This window comes from Pelobates fuscus, chromosome 5 (genome assembly GCF_036172605.1).
Source record: "Pelobates fuscus isolate aPelFus1 chromosome 5, aPelFus1.pri, whole genome shotgun sequence".
Taxonomy (NCBI): domain Eukaryota; kingdom Metazoa; phylum Chordata; class Amphibia; order Anura; family Pelobatidae; genus Pelobates; species Pelobates fuscus.
The window spans coordinates 68,448,145-68,470,304 of NC_086321.1; the positions used below are offsets into that span (position 1 = coordinate 68,448,145).

A 22,160-nucleotide genomic window follows, 5' to 3' on the forward strand; every position below is an offset into this window, starting at 1 on the left:
TTTCAGGGGCACAATCTTCCAGGGGCCATAGTCATGAGGCAGGAGGCTGGCAAACATGCTTCTCCACAATCCGGGGAAGCAGGGCAATTTCTCATTTAAAGGGCCAGTTACAAATAGCAATTTGTCACAGTGTATATGTTGTTTACCCAGATAAGGGCTATCCGGGCATGTATGTAATATTTATGGGGATATGTTATGTTTTGGGGTGTTTTCTGTACTTTGGGGAAAATGTGTATTTTTTTGCCTGTGGATAATTAGGTTATTCTATTAGCTACTTTAATTATATTACAGGCAGAGGGGAGGGTTTGTTTGCTGTACATGGGAGTTTCACAGACTGTGTGTTTGTTCTTATTGGTCTGTAAAATTGGGAATGCGGTGTTCCATCAGGTCCAGGTGTGCCTCTGGCCTGAGGAATTGTATATAAGAAAGCCTGTACCAATAAAGCCTCAGACTTGTTCTACCCTTCATGAAGTCTTGGCTCATGTTTGGGGGACTGCTATAATCACTATACTCCCCAGAGTATAATCACTAAGCTCTTGTAAAAGGCTTGTTCCTGTTCCTGCTCTCTGGATTAAGAGAGGTCTATCTACTGGAAGCCGGATCCTGGTCTTGGATCCAGAGTGGGTGGAAGACGGCAAGACCCCAACCAAGCTGCATTGCTTCGTGGGGTCTTCGGTGGTTATGATGTCTAGTGGAGTGCTTGGAGCCCTCGGGAAGCACTAGGAGCATCCATCAATGTGGTGCCAGGCAATCCGTTACACAGATTATACCCAAAAATGTTATATTTTAACCTGTTCCAATCTTTGTACGATGAAAGTGGTGTGTTCTCTCTGTGAACAACACATAGAAACATAGAATGTGATGTATGTAATCTTGTTATTTTTCTCTTCTGTACATGACTGTAACTTTCCCAATAAAAATCTATAATAAAATAAAAAGAAATGATGAAAGTCTAAACGTAATCTGTCAAAAGTCAAACCTGTATTCCTGCATATTTTTCCTTGAAATGGGAGTAAGAATTAATGGAACAATCACCTTTGTTTTTTTTTGGTTTTTTTTAAATAAAGCTCTTCTCCTGCTCCCATGCAAAACCGAGCTTTCTTTTATATCACAATTGAGTTTGCTTTTTATGTTGCACTGTTGAGTTTCCTATATCAAGATGTATCATTCAATGTACCACATCTCATGTTATATAGCTCAGGGTGGAAATAATATATCCTTATGACAACATCTTTCATATTGCTCTTGTAGAAAAACAAAGTATCAAGAATTTTATAAAACATCTTGGAACCTTACCTTTTGAAAACCCCAGGTATAGACAATATATCTTATATAATATCTTAATTGGTTTCCTGTGTGCAGTTGACCGCTCAATTTATTCACCCCCAGCTTCCTTCTCATTTTCTATTTACTGTACCCTTCTACATTAGAAAGCACAATTGAAATGTTACTTAAAAAATGAAATATTTAAATTAAACCTAATGTATATAAATGTATATGTAGTTTCAGTAAATACACTTGCTCATCCAAGTACCGAGGGAATTCTTATGTGTTAAGAGACCTATGGTAATTAATTTGAAATCATTGATTTTTCTTGATGTACTTCCAAACTCCAAAATTGGAAACACTAAGTGGTAGATGGAATCAACAAAGAAGGTATATTTGGTGATAAAGGACTCCTTTAGTGACAAGAGCATGAAAACGAGCTCTATGTCTCCCATTGCCTGCATATCTGCTCCTCTCTGTCACATCCTCTCCCTTCTGGTCTCTCAGTCTACATGTTACTCTCAACCCTCCATTGTGCCTGTAACACATGTAATTCTGTGTGCTCACTTCCTTAAACGCAACCAGTCAAAAACAGAACTACTGGTCTTTCCTCCCTCAAGTGTTGCTACTCCCATGTCTGTCTGTCTCCAAGTCAACGGCGCCACCATCACCTCTACCTTGCAGGCTCGCTGCCTAGGTGTTCTCTTTGACTCCAACCTCTTCTTCACCCCTCATGTCCAGTCGATTGCCATATCCTGCCGCTTCCATCTAAAAACATAGCCCTTATTTAACACCAGACGCGGCTACTGCAATTCCCTTCTCAGTGGTCTTACGTGTTCCCAGATTGCACCACTGCAATCTATAATGAATGCAGCGGTGAAGCTCATTTTCCTGTCTGCCCACACCTCCCACGCCTCACCCATCTGTCAATCCCTACATTGGCTTCCAGTTAGATATAGGGCTCATTTTAAGATTCCGGTGCTTGCTTACAAGTCCTTACATAATGCTGCTCCAACCTACCTATCCTCCCATTGGCAGAAATGCCTCTGCCATGTGTTCTTGGAGGGGCCTGCTTGCCAGACTCCTGCCCACAGACTATGGACCCTGCAGGGAAACCTGTAAAAGACTATCGAACTTGACCGACCTTTAGCACTGATTTCATGGAACTGTTTTGGGCATAGGACCATGTGCATGGTCGGTCAAAATGATGACTTCCTTGAAAATCCCGAACCCCTGAACCGATCTGGGTGATTTTTGGATATGTTGGTGCCCCAGATCGGGCTAACAGTGAATATGACTTTTTGGGGTACTTTTGGGGTGTTGTAGTATTGCATGTTTCTTGTAGTGATAGATAATTTAAATATATGTTTGTGTACTCAAGTAATTATATTTCAGGCACAGGGGAGGGATTACCCTGTTTTATGTGGGAGTGTCCTGGACCTGAGAGTCAATATAATCATGTGTATGTTTTTACTTTAGTCTACTCTCAGGACCAAGTGGGAGTGCCCCTTGCATGGAGACCTGCAAATAAGGCCAATTGTGGTTGCCAATATATTAGTTTCTGCCTACCCTCAACCTAGAGTCGTATCTCATGTGTAGGGGGGAACAGCTGAGCTGTATCTGCTCTGGGGATTGCTATATCACTATACTTCCCTGGCTTATAATCACTTGCTCTTGTAAGAGCATCCTGCTCTGCTCTCTGGCTTAGGAGAGGTCTACCCACTAAAAGCTGGATCCTGGTCTTGGGTCCAGGGTGGGTGGAGGACAGCGAGACCCCAACCAAGTTGTAACGCTGGAAGTGGGGACTACAGTGCTGATGGTGTCTGGTGGAGTGCTCAGGAGTACTCTGAGGTACTAGGAAGCAGCGATTGGCAGAGGCACCCGGTCGGGGTGCCAGACAGTCCAAACACTTCCTAATACACAAATATGTCCCCTGCGCTGTGCCGAAGACCTACGCCGCCTATCCTCTGTCCACACTCCCACATCTGATGCTAGCCTCCAAGAGTTCTCCAGGGCTGCACCTTTTCTGTGGAACTCCCTTCCCTTCTCCATTAGACTTTCACCCAGTTTCCACTCCTTCAAAAAATCTTTGAAAACACACTTTCTTCAGGAAAGCATTTCATTTAAACTGTTAGTGGATTTCCATCTTCTTCCTCCCCTCTCCTGTAACTGTCAAAAATAACCTACTAAGTTCTCAGTGATTACTTTTCTAGCAACCTATTGCATTAGCCCTACTTATACCCTTTGTGGCACTATACCCACCTCCCTCTAACATGTAAGCTCATTGAGCAGGGCCCTTAACCCCTCTATTCCTGTGCGTCCATTTGTCTGGTTACAATTACATGTCTGTCAGTCCACCCATTGTACAGCACTATGGAATTTGCTGGCACTATATAAATAATAATAATCATGATCACTATGCTCCCTGTTTAACCCCTTAATGACGAGTGACGGACAAGGTCTGTCACTCAGGGGAAACCCTTAACGACGAGTGACGGACCTTGTCCGTCACGCGGTAAAATTAACACCATATCGCTGCAATCGCGGCGATCGCGGGGTTCATGGTACTCCGGTCTGCCTCTGTACTAGAGGCAGACCGGGAACACCCCATCGGGCAGCCCCAGCAGCAGTGCTCGCTCTGAGAGGCTGTCAGAGCGAGCACATGTGCTGCATATACTCACCTTCCACCTCCCTGCACTTTGGGTTCACTGTGAAGTGCAGGGAGACGGATCAGTGCTGATCCTGCCCCCTGTGTAAAAAAAAATAAAGTTTTAATAAAATCCCACGCCCCTTTACCCATTTTAATAAAAAATTAACCCCTTCCCTGCCAATTGATCACTGACTACAGTGATCAATTGGCAGGGATTGCATTTTACTATGATCTAATTTTTTTTTAACCCCTTAGGGTTAATTCTTTTTTTTTAATCCTCAGGGGTTAATTTTATTTTATTAATTAATTTAAGTATTTTAAAATGATATATTTAGCTAGCTGGGGAGGGTGGAAGTTAGTGGGGGATTGGGGGGATTTGGTGTTAGGCTAAATAGGGGTTAATATTAAAAAAAGTTTTAAAATAAGCTTTAAAAAGTTAAAAAATAAGTTAAAAAAACGTTTTAATAACGTTTAAGTAAAAAATAAAGAAACACCCCCCTTTTACCCAGTCCAAATAAAAATTAACCCCTTCCCTGCCAGTCGATCACTGCCTACAGTGATCAAAATACAGATCACAGTATTATACTATGATCTAATTTTTTTTAACCCCTGACGATTAACTTTTATTTATTTTTTAGCCCTCAGGGGTTCAATTTTATTTAATTAACTAATTTAAATATTGTACAATTAAATATTTTGCTAGCTGGGGTGGGTGGGAGTCATGGGAAAATTGGGAATTTACTGTTAGTGCTGCTTACTGCTAGTTAGGGGTTAATGGTAAAAAAGAAAAAAGCTTAGAAAAATGTTAAATCTGTAAAAAAAAAGTTTTAAGAAAGATTAGGAAAGTAAAAAAAAAATAATAAGCAAAACAAAAGTTTAAAAAGGAAAGTTCCAATAACCAACCATCTAAACTACTCCAAATTGGAACATGGACACAGCGTAAAACTTCAAAGTTAGAAAAAAACTGAATGGCTGTATCTCAAATGTGCCCTTCAACATCTACATATACCTGGCAAAGGTACATACGGGGTTTTTGCTGTACTCAGACCACATAGCTGAGCAACATATGAAGTCGTAGCACACATAGGGTTTGCAAAATATACTGTGCAAACTCACTTTGTGTGTCAAAAAGGCAGAAAAAGAGAGGCGGAGTCTAACCACTGAAGCGAACGGCCACATGGCCGCAGAGCTCTGGGACAAAAACGGAAAAAGCAACTGATAAAGGGGGGGGATACACCACCCTAAACACACATCAGGGGGAACCCCTACCTCACCCGAACCCCATGGGCCGCAAAACCAAAAAACAAAAGCCCGACAAGCCCCGGCCGGGCATGAACATCGGGGACCTGTGGAAGCAGGCCCTGAGCACCCCAGGCCCCAACATGGCGTCCCTACACGGCGGCTGTTCAGTCTTCGATGACGGGACATCGGATGAAGCGGAGGGGGAATACTTACCGGTACCGCAGAGGCACTCGCCGGCATGACAGGTACCCCCGCCGCCTGCAGCGCCCTCCACGCCGGTCACAATGGAAGCGATCAGCAAGCTAATGGCGGACCACAATCAAAAAATGTCAGCAGAGGTGGCCACAATCCGAGACGACCTGCGCAGTCTGTCAAGCAGACTAGGAGTTGTGGAAGGTAATTCCAACACCCAGGCAGACCAAATCAAAGAACTGCAGCGGGCGGTCACAGAGCTTAAACAACACAATATCCTCACGGAACGCAAAAAATTGAAAGTTCGGTAAAAACTGATATGGCTTGGTCTCCTATATGGCACTGTAGCTTCACGAAATAGTGCCAAATACATTCATTGGGGGTGTCTTTTTACTCAGAGGACTTAGCTGAGCATAATTTGGGGGTTTTGAACTTAGTGGAACATACGAAATATACAAAATGCCCAGCAAAAATGCAATCCGTATGTAAAAAAATGCCCAAAATAATTTTTTACCACATACTTTGGCATATATTGGTGGAAAAATGGGGGCATGCTAAGGCACAATATGCACCTAATGAGATACCCTAGAGTGTCTACTTTTACAAATGGTAGGCCTTTGTGAGGTTTTTATGAACAGTCAAACTGTTATAATACCCCAAATGGAAGCATAGGCTAACTAAATCCGTCTCTCAAAATTCTACTGTGAATACTGAAAAGGGCAGGTCTCCTGTATGGCACTGTATCTTCACGAAATAGTGCCAAAGACATACAATGGGGGTGTCCTTTTACTCAGAAGACATAGCTGAGCATAATTTGGGGGGTTTGAACTTAGTGGCACACTTGAAATATACAAAATGCCCAGCAAAAATGCAATCCGTATGTAAAAAATGCACAAAATTGTTTTTTACCACATACTTTGGCATACATTGGTGAAAAAATAGGGGCATGTTAAGGCACAATATGCACCGTATGAGATACCCTGGAGTGTCTACTTTCACAAATGGTAGGCCTTTGTGGTTTATTTTTTTTTACACAATCAAACTACTATAATACCCCAAATGGAAGCATAGGCTCATTAAATCCGTCTCTCAAAATTCGACTGTGAATACTGAAAAGGACAGGTCTCCTATATGGCACTGTAGCTTCACAAAATAGTGCCAAAGACATACAATGGGGGTGTCATTTTACTCAGCAGATGTAACTGAACACAAAATAAAACTTTGTACAGGAATAGCACACACCAACTTTACAAAATACACATGAGAAGTTCTTTGTTATAAGTTTGTGTGACAAAACCCCCAAAAAACACAATTTTACTCCAATATTTAGCATACGTTCGTGGTGAAATGGCTACGTAGAAAGTGTCAAAACAACCTTAGGTAAATAGCCTGTGGTGTCTACTTTATATAAATATATACTTTTGTGTGGCAATTTTGTTTTCTTTTATGGCTATAAAGCTTACAAGACAAACATACCAAATTCTAAAATCGCTCCACATTAAAAGTTTATTTTACTCCTTGTGCTTTGTGACCTGTAACTACCAAAAAAAAACTTAAAATCCCAGACACATTATATATTCTGTAAATCAGAACAACTAAATTAATTTATTTGTAATTACTTTCCTTAACCTGCACAAATTGTGCACACATTATTATTGCAAAAACTGTAAAAAAAACACAACATTTCTCATTTTTTATATATATATATAGACAGAAGCGTGTGGAAAAACCAAGGCGCAAAATAACTACCCATGAACTGAGAAAAGTCAAGCGTGCAGCTGCCAAGATGCCACTTGCCTCCAGTTTGGCCATATTTCAGAGCTGCAAAATCACTGGAGTGCCCAAAAGCACAAGGTGTGCAATACTCAGAGACATGGCCAAGGTAAGAAAGGCTGAAAGACGACCACCACTGAACAAGACACACAAGCTGAAACGTCAAGACTGGGCCAAGAAATATCTCAAGACTGATTTTTCTAAGGTTTTATGGACTGATGAAATGAGAGTGAGTCTTGATGGGCCAGATGGATGGGCCCGTGGCTGGATTGGTAAAGGGCAGAGAGCTCCAGTCTGACTCAGACGCCAGCAAGGTGGAGGTGGAGTACTGGTTTGGGCTGGTATCATCAAAGATGAGCTTGTGGGGCCTTTTCGGGTTGAGGATGGAGTCAAGCTCAACTCCCAGTCCTACTGCGAGTTTCTGGAAGACACCTTCTTCAAGCAGTGGTACAGGAAGAAGTCTGCATCCTTCAAGAAAAACATGATTTTCATGCAGGACAATGCTCCATCACACGCGTCCAAGTACTCCACAGTGTGGCTGGCAAGAAAGGGTATAAAAGAAGAAAATCTAATGACATGGCCTCCTTGTTCACCTGATCTGAACCCCATTGAGAACCTGTGGTCCATCATCAAATGTGAGATTTACAAGGAGGGAAAACAGTACACCTCTCTGAACAGTGTCTGGGAGGCTGTGGTTGCTTCTGCATGCAATGTTGATGGTGAACAGATCAAAACACTGACAGAATCCATGGATGGCAGGCTTTTGAGTGTCCTTGCAAAGAAAGGTGGCTATATTGGTCACTGATTTGTTTTTGTTTTATTTTTGAATGTCAGAAATGTATATTTGTGAATGTTGAGATGTTATATTGGTTTCACTGGTAAAAATAAATAATTGAAATGGGTATATATTTGTTTTTTGTTAAGTTGCCTAATAATTATGCACAGTAATCGTTACCTGCACACACAGATACCCCCCTAAAATAGCTAAAACTAAAAACAAACTAAAAACTACTTCCAAAAATATTCAGCTTTGATATTAATGAGTTTTTTGGGTTCATTGAGAACATGGTTGTTGTTCAATAATAAAATTAATCCTCAAAAATACAACTTGCCTAATAATTCTGCACTATATATATATGTTACATCAAATTAAAGCCCTGTCTGTCCTTTAAAAAACGGTATATAATATGCGTCGGTGCAATAAATTAGTAAAATGCAAATTGCAGTTGGACGCAAACAGCAAAAAATGCACAAAATGCTGTTGTCATTAAGTGAAAGACAAGCTTCTGAAGCTCTGTCCTTAAGGGGTTAACCTCCTTTTGTTGTTGTTTATTTTCCCCATTCGCTCCCACTGTCCATATTCCTTTAATTTGTCTCCACATCAGAAAATATAAGAATCACTCAGCTAGATTGCCCGATAAATTGGGTTGTGCATATATATGGCAATTAATGAACGTGTAAAAATTTAGTTTTACTTTAGCATAATACGATTTCAATGTCTCTTTATATTCTACAAAATAACACATTTTCTTTGCTAGCCATAAAATACATGAAGCTATGGAGGTTTCTGGGGGATTTTTGTTGTAAATCTTTATTCAAGGCAGGGATTTAAATGTCGATGTCCAAGCCAATAAAAGGAGGAAGTTTTAAGAATCTTTACAAGAGCTGTCTGTCAAAATGATTGAGCCAATGATTAATCCATTTGTGCTGATGTGAGTCTATAATGAAACCCTGTATTGTTAGAGAGACCTGAAGATTGACTTTACAGATCCCTAGGCTTTGTTATTTACTAAAAGACAAGAACCATTTCAATTATTTACTGTGTGAAATCATTATTGTCAATTCCTTCAACATCTATAAAACCAACTTAGCTAGCAGTAATAATACCAGGCGAATGTAAAAAAAAAAAAAAAAAGAAAGAAAGAATGAACATTTCAAAGTAAGATGAAATTATGTCTTTAGAAAAAAATAACAAATAAAATAAAATGATGGTGTTTTGTATAGAGACCTTCAATGAAATGATAATTTTTTGACAATTTGATGCAATTTAGATTACAATTGATTGGCAGCAGATGATAACTATTCCCTCTGTCTTCTATCTCTGTTTCCTTGTTGCTATCTAGTCTTAAGTCATTCAGAAACAACAAACCACATAATTGACAACATTACACATGTGGGCACTGAATCATTATATAGAAAGGTCTGTAACTAAATGCAATGTTTATTTCCATTCAGCAATGCAAGGTTTTTCTGGTTTCAGGGTTTTTTCTTTTGGGGACATCTGAGATAAGTCCCAATAAGGATCAGGTCAAGTGCAATTCCAGAGCATTTCAGCCTGCAATAAGAGTAGTGAATGTCCAGCCCTACGTGGATACTCTGCATGACTGCCTACCATATGATGTCAAGGGTAATTTTTTATTGTGACCCTCAATTCTCTAAATGTGAAGTTGTGGACATTTTTCAATCTTTATTGCTATGTAGGGATATGGAGTGGAGACCTCATTGCTGACTCTATTATAACCAGGTGAGGTGTCTGTGTGCCTGCTTTTAACTATTTCTTTAATTTAGATGCAGCATTGTTACATAGTTGTCTAGGTTGGAAAAAAAAGACTAAAGTCCATCAAGTTCGACCCTGAAGCCCAATCTTTTATGCTGTTGATTTAAAAGAAGGCTATCTCCAATTGAGCCACAAAAAGGGAAAAAATACGTTTTGACTCCATAATGGCAATCAGATTTCTCCCAGGATCAGCAACCTGCTTACATACATATCAATTATATCCTTGAAAAAATATTCTGTTTATACTAAAAGGACTCTTCAAATTATCTACAACACTTTCTGTTTGAGCATTTGGCTGGTATCCCTTAGCACTTCTTGAGCTAGTGGTAGATGTGTCCAAAATCTTTCTTTAAGGGCAAGTTAATGCTGAATGACAAAATAGCTATAAAGCAAATTGCCTTAAGCAATATTGCTACCAGGTGGGTGTTTAGCATTATTTTAGATATACCTTGAAGAAACAAATGCATAATTAAATGCGTGCATGTTTTCATTGGTATATTTACTAAACTGTGATTTTTTTACAGTGGGATGTCCCTTTCAGGACTACCTAGATAGTGACAGCATTCCTTTTGCTACTTGTACAGTCTGAAGTTGAATATAAAGGGAAAGGATACTGGCTTTCATAAAATGACCTTATTCCGGCACATACTAGTAATTGGTAATTAGCCCCATATAGCTTTCTTTTTCAGCAGTTATTGTTACTCTGATGATCTATTGTTACTTCAACATTAAATTTCTTTTTTTGCATGTGCTGTTTCCATTATTATGTCCACCCCATGCGGCATCTGTAGGTTGCAATTAAATTCACTGATCACACGATTAAACCTGACGTGGATAAATGAGCTGGCTCATATAAAGTCCTCATGATTGGATGTGATTAGGCAGTTTTCTCACAGGTACAAAATTATTTTTCCACAGTGAAAAGTATAATGAGAGGGATTAAACATATAGATTAAAAGTGGGATCTGCAAAAATCCTATTCAGTAATGCATACAGCTTTCTTAGGGACAGTGCAGTACAATTAAAAGAGAAAATAACTACCTTGAAAATAAGGATTAATTGTGCTGTTTATAATTCAGAATAAATTACAGGCTCAAAGAAGAAAAAAAGAACACAGCTGGTTTTGTTTCGTGTTATGCAATGCTTACCTTGATTTGTCTGTATATTTCAATATTAATGAGTGTTTCTGTTTTTGTTTTTGATTTTTCTTGCAATAGATCGGGTTTTATAAGATGCGATTTCACAAATAGAACCTTTTGGACTTTGGAATAGTCTTTTAGTAGATTTGTATTTCTAGAACTCTCTCTATTGTCCTAATCTAATCAAATGCCTCTACAGTTTTCAGCTGTGATAAAAAGTCCAAGATTGCAGATAGTTATGAGTAAGGAACCGTGTCCCATACATATTTTGCAGGTGATCTACTTTTCTCTATACATCTTACATTCAAACTCATTTTACGTAGTTATATCGAGTCAACACCAGCACAGATAATATGGCACATTTTGTTTGACCCTTGTAAGAGCACAGCTGGTTACTTATACAAGTTAAACTCTACCATTAATGTCATATGCTACAGGACCCATGCTTGTTTTAGGAAAGTTCTCCTCCAATCAAAGTACATGGTCCCTATGTAGGGAGCTGCTACTTTAACTCAAACGTGGCTGCTTATATTAGGACAACATGGATGTGAGGTTGATATGCATAACTTGTGGGCAATGATATGAATGGTCTATTGGGATGATCATGATGATATGGATGACTTGATTCATTATGTTGATGGTTGGTTTAGGTGAGAATGATTAGTGTTTGCTAAGTATATAGAGGAAAGGTACCATGGGCCATGATATAATTGCATTAAATGAGCAGCTGATAAGGAGAAATGTAATGAGTCATAGAACATAATTGTAATAAAACATTTATAACTGGAAGAAGGGACAAGATTTGAAAGTAAAAGACATCAAATAAAAGGCAGGGGAGGAGGGGGCATGTGATAAGTGGCATAGAATAAGGGACACAAAAATGCTGGTGTGATTGGATACTTGGGTATATGAAGTTGCTCTTGAGAGCTTATGGTAGCAGGCAGTTAGTTAGAGAAACATACAATATTTTCTTTGATTAGTGTTCATATACCGTTACAATTATAGGCAGTATTGCATAGGTCATTTTTACATGCATGCATAGCATTTATTGATCATATCTGTAGACTACAGTGAGGAGAGCACTATCAATACTTAGTCTTTTTTTAAGTGTTCCTGGAAATCTTGGTAACTAATGGGGACTCAATCCAAAATGGTTACATCACCTGCACACCACAATATTAACATTAACACTGGGTTCAATTAGACAGCATTCTAGTTAACGCTATATTATTTTCTAGATAATTTGTATTTTTTGTAATTAAAAAGCTATTCCCTGATTTACACATAATAATTCAAGAGATATAAAAAACACCTTGTCACGTTCATAGGAATGGTACATGGGTTCTAAATAGAGATAATATAATCATAAAATAATTATAAAGAGAACACATGACTACTCCGATCATAGAGGTATTACAGGACCCCCCTTATAAGCAGCACAGAGATAAAAGTGGCTTGCCAAATATTAAAAGGAATTACATCAGTTTCTTGCATCAAGTCAGATGTTGGTTAGGTATATCATAAAAGGGATATCACAGAACACCTAATTCTACAAAAGGGTATCTAAAATGGAAATGATGCTTTCATGTTTTCTGAAACTTGTTCTGTAATGTATATAGTCAAGGAATGAAACATCACAGAGCAGCAATCAAAGAGCAGCATCACATTTAAGTAAGTGAAACACATGAAATACCTTACACATGCCATTAATACAGACGTCTCTACTGTTTTCTTCAAAGCACGGAGTACCATCAATTACTGAGTCCAGCAACTTATCAGCAAAGTTAGCACCCACGGGCTTGCAGTTGAGTTCGCACGGATTAGCTGCATGAAATATAAATACATTTTTAGTATGTTATTTGTAGCAAATAATTTCAATTAAGGTTTCATGTTTAATCAGAAATTGTGGGATTAATTGTGAGTGATAGTATATGATTAGTTAAATAATTTTCAATTTAACAAATTTAAATACTAATGCAGTTTACTAATTTATTTTCTATTTTAGCTGTGCATCTAAATATCAATTTATCTGCTAAATGTTATTACGCACATCTTATATATATATAGTAAAATGAAGTAATATGTTGATTATACATACACTGAACAAAATGTATAAATGCAACACTTTTGTTTTTGCCCCCATTTTTCATGAGCTGAATTTAAAGATCTAAGACTTTTTCTATGTACACAAAAGGCCTATTTCTTTCAAATATTGTTCACAAATCTGTCTAAATCTGTGTTAGTGAGCACTTCTCCTTTGCTGAGATAATCCACCTCACAGGTGTGGCATATCAAGATGCTGATTAGACAGCATTCTTACAAGACTAAAACATACTCTCTAAAATTAATTGTTTCCTTCTATCGTAATTATCCTATAGGTAGGCATCTGTGTTTGTATGTGCGTGTGTGTTTGCAATTTGTATACCAAGTGCATTTTAATTCTGATCACTATCTCTACTAAGAAATTGCTTTTATCTAAGTACTGAGTTATATCATCTAAACTAAGGGTAGGCAAACTTTGGCACTCAAAATGTTGTGGGCTACATTTGCCCTGATGCTTTGTCAGCATTATGACTGTAAGAGCATTACGAAAGATGCAGTCAAAAGCATCTGGCAAGCCAAAGGTTACCTAGCCCTGTTCTAAACCATTAGTCAGCTCAACATGTTATTTTATTAATGACATACCTGTATTATACAGAGGAATCCACTGATACAGTTCATTTTTGTATGGTACAGTATCAAATTCACTGCATTGCATCTGACGGAAGGATGGAGTATCCTTAGGGCATGGGAATATTTTACAAATTCTGTATCTTTTTCTTTCTCCAGTACAGTACTTTCCTCCATATTTTGGCCTGAGGAACAAGACTTCATTTAAAACATAACATAGTTCAAATTATGCAACTTCACAAAGAAAAGAAAAAGCATCTTACATTCCTTTTATAGAATCAGAGTAGGCAGTTTACAATTATATCTTAGTTCTTCTTCTTTTCAAGTTACTTTGCAAAATAATAAAACAAATGACAGCCTAATTTTTTTTATTGCACCTTAACGCCTCAATGCTCTGATATATAGTTCAGTTATTGCAAGGTCTGTGAACTTGTTTTGTTTAAATAACTTAAGGCTGTTCAAGTTTAGTTTATATGTCAGAGATTTCAACGGCTGAGGCTTGTGAAATATTGTCTGGATTGCCTTTTTCATAAAATATTTAGAGTTAGTGCTTGCAAGGGTTCTCGCTGGTAGGCAGTGAATTTAAAGAAAGCATGTCCGGGAGTTTATTATGTACATATGCAGTAAAAAAGTATATTCTCAAGATCTTGTTACATGTCATTATATGTTGTGAAAAATAGGAATTTATTACCGTATTTATCGGCGTATAACACGCACAGGCGTATAACACGCACCTCATTTTTAGAAAGAAATTCCAGGAAATTTCCCCCCTCCTCCCATAGTATTCTCCCCTCCCCCCCCCTCCCATAGTATTCTCCCCTCCCCTCCCCTCCCATAGTATTCTCCCCTCCCATAGTATTCTCCCCTCCCATACTATTCTCCCCCCCCCTCCCCTCCCATACTATTCTCCCCCCCCTCCCCTCCCATACTATTCTCCCCTCCCCTCCTATACTATTCTCCCCCCCCTCCCCTCCCAAACTATTCTCCCCCCCCTCCCCTCCCATACTATTCTCCCCCCCCCTCCCCTCCCATACTATTCCCCCCCCCTCCCCTCCCATACTATTCTCCCCTCCCCTCCTATACTATTCTCCCCCCCCTCCCCTCCCAAACTATTCTCCCCCCCCTCCCCTCCCATACTATTCTCCCCCCCCCTCCCCTCCCATACTATTCTCCCCCCTCCCCTCCCATACTATTCTCCCCCCCTCCCCTCCCATACTATTCTCCCCCCCTCCCCTCCCATACTATTCTCCCCCCCTCCCCTCCCATACTATTCTCCCCCCCCTCCCCTCCCATACTATTCTCACCCCCTCCCCTCCCATACTATTCTCCCCCCCCTCCCCTCCCATACTATTCTCCCCCCCCTCCCCTCCCATACTATTCTCCCCCCCCTCCCCTCCCATACTATTCTCCCCCCCTCCCCTCCCATACTATTCTCCCCCCCTCCCCTCCCATACTATTCTCCCCCCCCCTCCCCTCCCATACTATTCCCCCCCCCTCCCCTCCCATACTATTCTCCCCCCCCTCCCCTCCCATACTATTCTCCCCCCCCTCCCCTCCCATACTATTCTCCCCCCCTCCCCTCCCATACTATTCTCCCCCCCATTCCCCTCCCATACTATTCTCCCCCCCTCCCCTCCCATACTATTCCCCCCCCCCCCTCCCATACTATTCTCCCCCCCCTCCCCTCCCATACTATTCTCCCCCCCCTCCCCTCCCATACTATTCTCCCCCCCCTCCCCTCCCATACTATTCTCCCCTCCCCTCCCATACTATTCTCCCCCCCTCCCCTCCCAAACTATTCTCCCCCCTCCCCTCCCATACTATTCTTCCTCCCCCTCCCCTCCCACAGTGTACTTTCCTCCCCCTCCCCTCCCACAGTGTACTTTCCTCCCCCTCCCCTCCCACAGTGTACTTTCCTCCCCCTCCCCTCCCACAGTGTACTTTCCTCCCCCTCCCCTCCCACAGTGTACTTTCCTCCCCCTCCCCTCCCACAGTGTACTTTCCTCCCCCTCCCCTCCCACAGTGTACTTTCCTCCCCCTCCCCTCGTGTACTTTCCTCCCCCTCCCCTCCCACAGTGTACTTTCCTCCCCCTCCCCTCCCATAGTGTACTTTCCTCCCCCTCCCCTCCCATAGTGTACTTTCCTCCCCCTCCCCTCCCATAGTGTACTTTCCTCCCCCTGCCCTCCCATAGTGTACTTTCCTCCCCCTGCCCTCCCATAGTGTACTTTCCTCCCCCTGCCCTCCCATAGTGTACTTTCCTCCCCCTCCCCTCCCATAGTGTACTTTCCTCCCCCTCCCCTCCCATAGTGTACTTCCCCCCCTCCCCTCCCATAGTGTACTTTCCTCCCCCTCCCCTCCCATAGTGTACTTTCCTCCCCCTCCCCTCCCCTCCCCTAGTGTACTTTCCTCCCCCTCCCCTCCCCTCCCCTAGTGTACTTTCCTCCCCCTCCCCTCCCCTCCCCTCCCCTCCCATAGTGTACTTTCCTCCCCCTCCCCTCCCCTCCCCTCCCCTCCCATAGTGTACTTTCCTCCCCCTCCCCTCCCATAGTGTACTTTCCTCCCCCTCCCCTCCCCTCCCATCCCATAGTGTACTTTCCTCCCCCTCCCCTCCCCTCCCATAGTGTACTTTCCTCCCCTCCCATAATTACTTACCTGTCCTGAAGCGTGGGCCGGGTTCACAGCGCGCACCGCGGTACAGGAACTTTAATTTAAGGTTCCGGTTTCCGGCGGGACTGAAAGGAAGTGTGCACACTATTGTGCACACTTCCTTTCAGTCCCGCCGGAAACCGGAACCTTAAATTAAAGTTCCTGTACCGCGGTGCGCGCTGTGAAGCCGGCCCACGCTTCAGGACAGGTAAGTAATTATGGGATATCGGCGTATAACACGCACCCACGATTTTCCCCCTATTTTCAGGGGGAAAAAGTGCGTGTTATACGCCGATAAATACGGTAATTAAACAGCAAAGTATAGTGAATTGAAAACTAAACGGAAATATTAGGTAATAAGTATGTAACCAATAGTATGTGGATACAGCTAGAAATAGAAAAAGAAAACAAACTATAGTGCGATACAATTTAAACAATATAACTTTGCATAAGACTGCACTCACAGGAAGTGTAGATTTACCAACATGTAAAAGGTTCCTCCCCTGATGACATAGGAGACTGAACTACACTACCCGTTCTGATGACTTTCACCAATGATATATGAGGACTTCAGCAGGTATATGGCACAAATGAATGTATTAAAATGTATAAAAATATCAGCTATCTAAACACCCATACACCAGAAACATCAATTAAGTATAACTACTGGTGGATGTCACATAATATCTATATTGGGTAATTAGTGCTGTTTTTGAAAAAAAAAAAGTTCAACACATCTATAGCAGTTGTCTATATTAGCCTAAATTTTCTTACAATTTGGTGTTTAATGAGTAAACCCCTTAGATATGTATTTGCATTGGCTGGATTAGGCAGAGTAGGCACCTGCCTACATGTGCCTGACCACTAGGGGGCACCTGTTTACAGCACATATGATGTATCTTTTTAAGCTTAAATAGGCTAGTGGGGAGAGATACATACCTGGAGATTTAGCCATTGCCATCTGTTGACTAGACAGACTAAATAGCAGGGCTGCAGGAACAGTTATAGTGGGTGTACAATTCAGTGCCGTCCCAGCTCCTCCAGTGTATTTGTGTGAGACTGAACAGGAAGAGGAAGGAGTCCATTTCCATCTCGCTAATAACCTCTCACACAGAAGATGCATTACAGGTGGAGCAGGAATGGTCTGAATGACACACACTGTATAACAACTCCTGCAGCTCTAATATCATCACTACGTGGCTGGTCTACTGAATACACAATATGGCTGGTGTACTAAAGACATAGGTGGGTGAGAACTTTGTAAATAGCCCTTCAGCGCTCAAAGTCTAAGCCTGAAAAGAAACCCTTTACTTTAATCCTATGTTCTAACTCCATTTAAAAATGAATCACCTCATGTACCCAAATGCTAAATGTAATCCAACTTTAGCCGTAAGCCAAATAATCATAAACAACTTTTATACTACAACCTTAGCCACATGCAAGCTGTTAATCTTCTTAACAGTAAAAACCTTATGTAATCTAACTCTAACATTAACCCCTATCTAACCGAATCCCTAACCATTTATATCACTATGTCTGACTCTGCTTGCGTTTACAGAGTTGTGTACACTCACTATACCGACAGATTCACACAAAACGAACACAATACATTACAAGCAGAGCAGAAATATGCACATACACACATTTATGCATATGCAGTTGTCCAATATAAATATATGTCTTTTCATAGAATCCCCCTAACCATTTATATCACTATGTCTGACTCTGCTTGCGTTTACAGAGTTGCGTACACTCACTATACTCACAGATTCACACAAAACGAACACAATACATTACAAGCAGAGCAGAAATATGCACATACACACATTTATGCATATGCAGTTGTCCAATATAAATATAGGTCTTTTCATAGAAACATAGTATGTGACGGCAGATAAGAACCATTTGGCCCATCTAGTCTGCCCAAATTTTCTAAATACTTCCATTAGTCCCTGGCCTTATCTTATAGTTAGGATAGCCATATGCCTAGCCCACGCATGCTTTAACTCCTTTACTCCTTTACTCTACCACTTCTGCTGGAAGGCTATTCCATGCATCCACTACCCTCTCAGTAAAGTAATACTTCCTGATATTATTTTTAAACCTTTTCCCCTCTAATTTAAGACTATATCCTCTTGTCGTGGTAGTTTTTGTTTGGCATGATCTCCCTGAAGTAAACCCATGTTGTCTCTGATATTGAAATCCATGTGTTTTTAGATGTTCAACAATCCTATCCTTTAACATGGTTTCCATCAGTTTCCCCACTACTGAAGTAAGGCTTACTGGCCTATAGTTGCCCGACTCCTCCCTATTACCTTTCTTGTGAATGGGCACAACATTCGCTCACTTCCAATCTTCTGGGACTACTCCTGTTAACAATGATTGGTTAAATAAATCTGTTAATGGTTTTGCTAGTACACCACTAAGCTATTTTAATAGCTTTGGGTGTATTCCATCAGGTCCCATTGACTTACTTGTCTTTACTTTTGACAGTTGAAATAGAACCTCTTCCTCTGTAAACTCACGTGTAATAAATGACTCATTTATCCTTTTTCTTAACTGAGGTCCCTTTCCTTCATTTTCATCCGTAAATACCGAACAAAAATATTCATTGAGGCAGTCAGCTAGACCTTTATCCTCATCTACATACCTTCCTTCTTTTGTTTTTAATCTAACTAATCCTTGTTTTACTTTTCTTTTCTCATTTATGTATCTAAAAAAAGTTTTGTCCCCCTTTTTTACTGACTGTGATATTTTCTCTTCTGTGTGTGATTTGGAAACTCTTATAACTTGCTTAGCCTCTTTCTGCCTAATCTTATAGGTCATTATGTCTTCCTCACTCTGTTTTTTTTTTTATAATTACTAAATGCTAACTTTTTGTTTTTTACTATTTTAGCCACATCTGCGGAGTACCACAGTGGTTTCTTGAATTTTTTGCTTTTACTGACAAGCCTAATGCAATTTTCTGTTGCCTTCAGTAGTGCAACTTTTAAATAATCTAATTTATTTTAGACTCCATTTAAATTGCTCCAGTCTGATAATGACTCCTTTACACATATTCTAATTTTAGAAAAGTCTGTTTTTCTAAAGTCTAAAACTTTTGTTTTTGTGTGGTTTGACTCAGTCACTGTTCTTATATTAAACCACACTGACTGATGATCACATGATCCTAAACTTTCACCTACAGTAATATCTGATACCAAATCTCCATTTGTTAACACTAAATCTAGTATGGCCTCTTTACGAGTTGGCTCCTCAACGACTTACTTTACTGAGAGGGTAATGGATGCATGGAATAGCCTTCCATCTGAAGAGGTAGAGGTTAACACAGTAAAGGAGTTTAAGCATGTGTGGGATAGGCATAAGGCTATCCTAACTATAAGATAAGGCCAGGGACTAATGAAAGTATTTAGAAAACTGGGCAGACTAGATGGGTCGATTGGTTCTTATCTGCCGTCACATTCTATGTTTCTATAAGTAACAATCCTGAAGGACTAAAGGTATATAAATGCTTATAGAATCCTAAGATTGCATTATTTAATGATTATAAAACACAAATTCAGCATTATGAATTCTTTATATCACATGATTTTATTTACTTTCACGTTGATGTCTGAGCATCTGTTTATGAGTGACATGAGATGTGTTGGTGCTATACTCACACAGGGCTATTACATTTCCTTTCTGCGCTCTGTATTCCAGCTCCGCATGTTCTTGTGCAATGAGACCAAGAGCTCCATGCACTCCATCCTCCATTTATAGTTTCCGGCTGTTTTCCTACAACAATACATTTACCATTGAAACACCACTGGAAAAAAAAAAGAATAACATTTTAATTTATTTGTTTTGTAAGAGGTTTAAAAAATTGAATCAAACACATATTGAGGAGCATAAACACATGATTCCTCACCTTTATTTCCCAGTCTATTTTGATGTATGCACATAATAAAAACTATTGTTACCTTTTATGTTCTGCTTTGAGCTGATTTATAAGAAGATCATAAATGAGACAAAGCTATTTTTTCCTTCATACATATGCCTAAAGCAAATGAAAGTCAAGTAGATTTATAGTTTATATCTATATTCCATGCCTTGTGTGCTGTAATATTTGAGTAATGTCTAGATTTTCTATAGATCTATTGATGATGTATAATCGAGCATTATATAATTTAGTCATTTCCCCCAGAGAACATTGGCTAGTATTGTCAAAAGCTTTGGTGATCTAATTTTGCACTGTTATGTTAACTATTATTGGCTGAGCAACTGTAGCGTTAGTAACTAGCCTGGGCTAGTTTTACCACAGGTATTTTAGTTTGCGCAAGTAAAAACAAAAAAACTTGCTCACCACACAAAGAATCATAGCCCTCAGCATTTGGAACACTGAAGGTTGTTTAAGCTTCGATATTTTAAGCTTGTGTTACCTTTCACTATGTCCATAGCAGCTGTGGCTGAAATTGTTGGCCTCCAATGATGGAGAATGGCACACCAATAACTAGTTATTTAATGTTCCACAAATAGCTCTTTAACTGTACCACACAGAATAGTAAATTAAGGCATGAGTAGAATGTTTGATCTTTACCATTTCCACATTCTGGAACAAGTATAAAAAAAATAAAATTGTCAACAACACATTCGTCCCATGCAGCTTGAGTTTGTGAATGTAACTAGCGCTAATTTTAAATTAATAAATATATCCTAAAATAATATCTTCAGGTTACTTTTTTAAATCTTCCATCTGACCACTAATTGGTAATGAAGAATACAGTTTTTTTTCTTTGTTTATGAATGATAATATAAATTCTTTATAGTTATTCCCCCTTGTCGGCCCACCTCCCCAAGGAATCTCGGTATAACGTATATGGTATGTGTGTGGATGTTGAAGTATGGGTATTTCTGGGTTTTTGGGGGCTCTTCTTCTTTTATAGTTATAATTTTTTGTACGACTCTTTTTACTCCTTCTCTTTCTCCTGTATTTAGAGTGTCCCAATCCTTAGCATTCAAAATAGGTATATTTCATAGGGCTTCCCCATATTTTGGGGTTTAATGCCGTCTAGGGTTAGGGGCAGCCGACTGTGATAAGAATAGGAAAAGGGGAAAAAGGGGTATGAACTTGGAAGTGAATAATCGATGAAGACTAATAAAGGGAATAGTTTATAACCCAGTTTGGGTTATTATAAGTACTCATACATTGTAAATTGATAAACTGTCCGTTGTCTTTGTCGTTTGTTGTCTTTGTCGTTTGTTGTCTTTGTACTTTTGTATTATGTTTCAAAGTAATATTATTGTAAAGTATTTTTTATGTAAATTAATTTTATATACTTTGTGATAAAACTAATAAAAATATTTAAATAAAACATTTTAAAAAAATATAGTTTTTTTTCTTTGTGTATGAATGATAATATAACACATACAGCTACAACTTACCTATGTTTCCTAGTAAATATTTATTAAAGGGACATTCTAAGCACCAGAGCCACAACAGCTTAATATAATTCTGCTGCAAATGCTGCCTTTTTAAAGAAAATGCAATAATCTAGCTCATTAGTATAAAACTCTAAGGTTAGGAATTCATATTTCTTTAAGAAATACCAAGTGGAGTGTAAACGCTGGAATGTAAATTAGTGATTTATAAATTTGCCGTTTGGAAAATAGTTGGGCAATTCCGAGTTTAAAAAGTACTGTCCATTGTCTTTAACTGTCTTTTTTATCGTTACTTGTTCATAAAATAAACAGTGCTGGGTATTAATTGTCCTAAAAAACATTTCCTATTGTTAGTTCTGTATATTTCTCTGTAAAACAATCTCCATAGGATTTAATTTACTAAACAGAAATTATAGGGAATTGAAAAACAAACTGATAAATTTAGGCTAATGCAGCCAAGCTGTGACTGGAACTGATTGGGGGGAGTTTTCCAAATCATTAAAGTTCAGAGTTTAGTCAATAAAACCCCTTGTGTTATGAAAAATTACATAGAAACATAGAAACATAGAATGTGACGGCAGATAAGAACCATTCGGCCCATCT

General features: G+C 39.6%; 1 protein-coding gene across 1 annotated transcript in view; it reads right to left on the reverse strand.

The window, feature by feature from the left end:
- Window positions 1-22,160, reverse strand: part of ADAMTS12 (ADAM metallopeptidase with thrombospondin type 1 motif 12) — a 544,067-nt gene that overhangs the window by 169,713 nt on the left and 352,194 nt on the right. Inside the window, exons 11-13 of the mRNA XM_063453964.1 lie at window positions 19,799-19,944; window positions 13,505-13,674; window positions 12,513-12,643 (exon numbers count right to left, since the gene is read on the reverse strand). Of these exons, the coding sequence (XP_063310034.1) occupies window positions 12,513-12,643; window positions 13,505-13,674; window positions 19,799-19,944 (447 nt within the window). The remainder of the gene's footprint in view (window positions 1-12,512; window positions 12,644-13,504; window positions 13,675-19,798; window positions 19,945-22,160) is intronic.